General features: G+C 41.0%; 1 protein-coding gene across 1 annotated transcript; it reads left to right on the forward strand.

The window, feature by feature from the left end:
- The first annotated feature begins 498 nt into the window (after positions 1–498).
- LOC106881070 (uncharacterized) lies at positions 499–2,265 on the forward strand. Its single transcript, XM_014931282.2, has 2 exons — positions 499–672; positions 1,432–2,265. The coding sequence occupies exons 1-2, from the start codon at positions 499–501 to the stop codon at positions 2,263–2,265; spliced, it is 1,008 nt and encodes a 335-aa protein (XP_014786768.2).
- The last annotated feature ends 3,442 nt before the right edge of the window (positions 2,266–5,707 follow it).

The following is a 5,707-nucleotide window of genomic DNA, read 5'->3' on the forward strand; positions in this document are numbered from 1 at the left end:
TCCTTTGCGTCATTTGGAATCAAAGTGGCAGCGCTTCCAGGTAGGATTGCGTATTGCCTCCACATTCAGGGCGAAACTGACCACATGATGGCGAGAAACCTGCATCCTGCTAATGATCAACTGCAATACAGCCAGTTATACATCATTGATGGTGATGAAGCTCTGCAATACAGGATGGATGCGCCTCAAAATTCTGAGTGTTCCTCTGTTACTATGAGAAAAATAAATGATGTTATCCACCAAATTAATCCTAATGCAGAATTGTACAAGAACATGCATGCAGTTAAACCAGTGAGAGGAGAGAGCCAGAAGAGACAATGTGCCAATACGGAGATGTGAGTTACGTTCCAGTAGAGGGTCCGATATTAGGCGCTACAATTTCCCCACCAGCAATGAAACAGCAGTAGTGCTTGCTGGAGAAAATGGTGCCCCTCCTGAAAATAGAGACATTATTGTGTATTCCAGAGATGCGCCTCCTGAAAAAATATCTTACACGTCATGCCACTTCGACCCTATGAGCTACCCAATTCTGTTTTCCCACGGGAATTTGGATGGCATTTTGAGATGCAACATGTCGCGGAACGCCGAACTCGTGTGGGTAAGCGTCTGACAATGCAAGATTACTACAGCTATTTCAACACTATGTTGTGGAGGCATAAGTCAAGGTTAAAGGTTAGGGGTTGCAATATCTTAGGAACATTCAGACCCAGTTGCTAGTGGAAAGGTACAATGGATTGATGGACTATTTGAACACAGGAGCAGATGAGAATATTGAACCAGGAATGGCAGTGATACTGCCTTCCCCATTCACAGGAAGGTCAAGGAATATGTACCAATATTGTTTCAAAATGTGCTAAGCCAGACTTGTTCATCACTTACACTTGCAGCCCGATAGTTGATAGAAAATAGCAAAAGGAAACACCTAAAAATAGGCCAGATTTACTTGCCCGAGTGTACAAGTCCCACCTTGCAGAACTTATGAGGGACATAAAGTATAGACACATTTTTGGGGTGCCAGTGGCTCATGTCCATATCATTGAGTTTCAGAAGAGGAGTCTTCCGCACTGCCACATGTTGGTAGTGTTAAGAAACGAGGACAAACTCAGAAACAGCGATGACATAGATAAGATCGTGTCATCTGAAATTCCTGATGCCAATGATGATCCAGTCTTGCACGATTTAGTAAGAAAATGCATGATGCGGAACTGATAATCCTTTCTTCCTTTGTATGGAAAATAGCTCATGTCAAAATAAATTCCTAAGGAACTACTGAGGTGAAACGTTTTTCAATTTGAATGTCTATCGAGAGTACAGAAGATGCTATACTGGAGTCACAGTCGAAATTGAACGTCACTCAGTTGACAATAGTACAGAGCTCACATTTATGTAGAAATTTGTTCATCCGTGAAAAACATTGAATACATCTTCAAGCACGCGTACAAAGGACATGACAATACTTCTTTTGAAGTAAAAGACAATCCAGCGGCAGATTGTGAGCAGAATCAAACCCACGATGAAATTACTAATAGTCTTGCTTGCCGATATGTTTCTTCTCCAGAAGCAATGTGGGGACTGTCAGAGTTCAAGGTACATGATACATCTCACACTGACTACAGACTTGCAGTATATCTTGAAGACCAGCAAAGAGTTTACTTTCACAGAGGCAGCGCTAAGCAAACTGCTCACGCAGAGAGGGACCGTGAGACTACCCTCACTGCATGGTTCAAACTGAATGTGCATGACGATGTTGATGCAAAGAACCACTTGTACCCTGACATTCCGCTACTTTATGTGTTTAATGAGCACACTAGAACATTAACATCAAGACAAATGAATACTAATATCATCAGTAGAATGTATACAGTGAGCCCTAGAGACAGAAAAATTTCACTTGTGAATGTTGCTGCTACATGTTTCAGGCGCGTGAGCCTCCAGGATTTGCGCACTGTAGAAAGAGAAATTTTGCGAATAGTTAAGGCATCATGCCTGAGATACGGTCTTCTCTCAAGCGATGACAAACTGGAACATGCTTTGCTAGAAGCTGCTGCCTGTCGGATGCCCTTACAGTTGCGTGTTATGTTTGCTGCCTGTCGGATGCCCTTACAGTTGCGTGTTATGTTTGCTGCCCTGTGCACGTATATGAACTCTGAAAATGCTCTTCACCTGTGGACCACTCACAAGGAATCCATGATTGAAGATTTCTTGCAGCAAGGTTTTAATGTAGAACACGCAGAAAACATGGGACTGCACTCAATGCAATTCTGATAGAGAATGGCATTCATTGTTTAGCAATTGGTCTGCCTGAACCTATTGGATTACTGCAGCTTGGCCATCATGAATACCTCGATCACCCAGGTTTTGCTAATGCTTACAGATAAACAGAGACTGATTGCTAATGCTGTGCTTGAACCTGTAGATAAGAAGAGGAGAGGTGAGGTACACAACCACTCCTCTTTCTATGTAGATGCACCAGGAAATTGTGGTAAAACTTATTTGTTTAATACCATAATTTCTTATCTGCGAAGGCACAACTGTAACGTATGCAGTGTTGCTTGAACAGGCATTGCTTCTACACTAATGTCAGGTGGAAATACTATCCATACTTTGTTCAAGTTGCCTGTCCCACTCATGGAGGCCAGCGTTTGTAATGTACCAGCCACTTCAGACCATGCAAATCATTTACGAAACCTGTATTTGATCATTTTGGATGAGTTTTCTATGATCCATTCGTTTGCTCTTTATGCTATTGATAAAGCCTTGTGCGATATCACTACCATTGCCGCTGTTTTTTTGGTGGTAAAGTTGTGCTCTTGGGGGGACACTCTAGGCAAGTCCTACCCATATTGCCAAGAGGAACTCGTGAGTCAATTACTGAAATCTCTATTAAAAATTCTCCTCTATGGTTGAATTTCATCCATTAAAAATGAAACCATAATATCAGGACAACAGCAGATCAAAGGGAATTTGCAGCATGGCTCTTGCATCTTGGCAATGGAAAATATACAACTCCACAAGTTCCTAGTCTTGCTGCTGATGACATAGAAGTGCCTCAGATTTCAAACTTTGACGGCTCTCTGGTGGATAGCTTCAACAATGCATCTGAGGAAGAGAAAAGAAGCAGAGTAATTCTTTCGCGAAAGAATTCAGACTGCCTCCTGATCAACGAGAAAATTCTGAGACAACTTCCAGCTGACTGCTGTACCTATTATAGTACATGTAAAGTTTTCACATATGATTCTGCTGCGGCTGAGCGCTATCCACTTGAATTTCTAAACTCTTTGACACCATAAGGAATGCCTCCTCATAAATTGTGTTTAAAACCCGGCTAATAGTAATGCTTCTACATAACATTTATATCCAGAATGGACTCAATGGACTCTGCAATGGTACAAGACTGGAAATGGTGGCCATGCATCAACATTCAGACGAGACTTCCTTGATTAGCGGCTCACTAATTGGCAGATGTGTCCTCATCTCCAGAATAAAGCTGGCTCCAAGTGACCTTAGCTTGCCATTCACCTTGGAGAGAACCCAGTTTGCTGTCCGTTTGTCATATGCCATGTCTATGAATAAGTCACAGGTGGTAGACAGACGGATAAGAAAGGAGAAGGGGGCGAACTGTTACTAAGAACATTGTCTACCGAGAGGTACTGACTTGAAGGAGTGAAGTGTTTTTAGAAGTTCTGGAGACCTTTAGTTGCATTAGGTATGTGTCGTTGGTCTACACACACACACACACACACACACACACACACACACACACACACATACACACACACACACACACACACACACACACACACACACACACACACACACACACACACACACACACACACACACACACACACACACACACACACACACAGATATATATAATTAGAAATATTGCGTTTCTAAATCTCACACAGAGACTTATACAGTAGCAGCACGATAAACTGATGGTTTGTTGCTAACTTAATGTGGCAATCCCAGGAAAGGAAAGAATTTTAATGCTATTAAACCCCAGGAAATTTCGTTACCAGTTGGCTATGTGACACAAGCGTTCCGTGTCCTTAAGTTTTCAATCAGAGGAGATAAACTCCTCTACCCAGCAAACCAGTATCCAGAGACTAGTTTCAGACCCATTCCTCTTCAACAGTCTAGAGTAGCTTGGCTTTCTAGCTGTCGATGCTTATTCGCCTTTTCAAGTGAAATGAATTCACTACAAAATTAGAAATATTTCATTTCTAAATCTCTCAGAGAGACTTATACAGTAGCAGCAAGATAAAGTGGTTTGTTGCAGTAGCATTGTTCCCTTTCCGTGGACTGCCACATTAAATTGGCAACAAACCATCACTTTATCGTGATGAAGGGCAAGGTGCCATCATAAAATGTTTTCACCCCCCCCTCCAGATACCTGTTACATTCCTCATTAGATATAGAGGAAACAGTTAAGTGATTGATGGAGATGTTGCTGGACGGGTTTACAATTTTGCCTTTTTTCACAACCATATAGCAACATTTATCCTGACCAAGCTCCAGCCCTAAATCCTTTGAGAATGTTGTAACCAGGTGAAGGCTCTTTTCCATCTCCTGCATGTTCTTGCCATTCAGTTTCAAGTTATACGCAAAGAAACCGTGTTTAATTTTAGTGTTTCTGTTTCCTTGTGAAACATGGAGATACCCTTCATACTTCCTTCTCATGAATGACGAGTTTAGAGAAAGCATAACTAGCATCACAGAGAAGCTGTCCCCTAGAATATAACACCTCTGCGATGCTGTATTCTATTAGTCATAATGCAATCACTCTTTGTATTTAATTTAAAGATGGTGACCCACGATGAAGCCATGTCAGCTATGCTCACCTTAAGTAGAAGGGCTTGTAGCATCCATGAGTGGGGGAATGTCAAAGGCTTTCTCGTAGTCCAAGCACATGAAAACGTTCCTCATATGCTCCCACACCTCTGACATTACAATTTTGTTTATCAACAATTGGTCGGCATATCCCTGATAGCCTTCCGTAAATCAGCTATATTTTTCTCTGTCTTCAAAATCCATGATGGCACTTTCCTCGTTGTTTCGATTTTATTTGCTCTTTAAGTGTTGTTCATGTATTGCTTTGCGACAGTATGCATACAGACAAGACGTTATCTGCCAGAATGACGGTTCAGTACTCTGCTGTAAATATTCCTCTCCACTTTCATTAAAAACTTTTAATACCGTGTCTGTTTCTCATTTACTTACTTTGTTGGAGAATACTCTGCCCTCGAGAGAATACTTTCAACTGAAAGTATTTTACTAAGAACATATTTCACCGATATATCACCCTCATTACTACTACAATGATCGTTGCCGTTGTACCTGCTATTTACCATAATCCTAATAGAGAAAATGTAGTCAGTTATTTTAGTGTGCAATGTGGTTTGGGTAGGAGGCAGCATAGTATAGTATTTGTTGGGATATCGCTATCTGTGGAACCAGGTGTTCTACCATTGCTCATGTTTTTGTTTATACTGATTGGTAGAAGGTTCAATTCAGATCTTTTTTAATGAAGTTACATTCCTATGTTCCACAAATGTTGCTTGTTGATGTAATGGCTTTGCAAAAATATTATTTACTTCTGGGTACAGATCGTCCCAGTATGATTTGAATCTATTTATACATCCAAGAGAGTTTTTTTTTATTCGCTCTTTATAACATTCGAATAAAGAAGTATTCAATTCAT

Source organism: Octopus bimaculoides, chromosome 4, assembly GCF_046866305.1.
Source record: "Octopus bimaculoides isolate indiv1 chromosome 4, ASM4686630v1, whole genome shotgun sequence".
NCBI classification, from domain to species: Eukaryota; Metazoa; Mollusca; class Cephalopoda; order Octopoda; family Octopodidae; genus Octopus; species Octopus bimaculoides.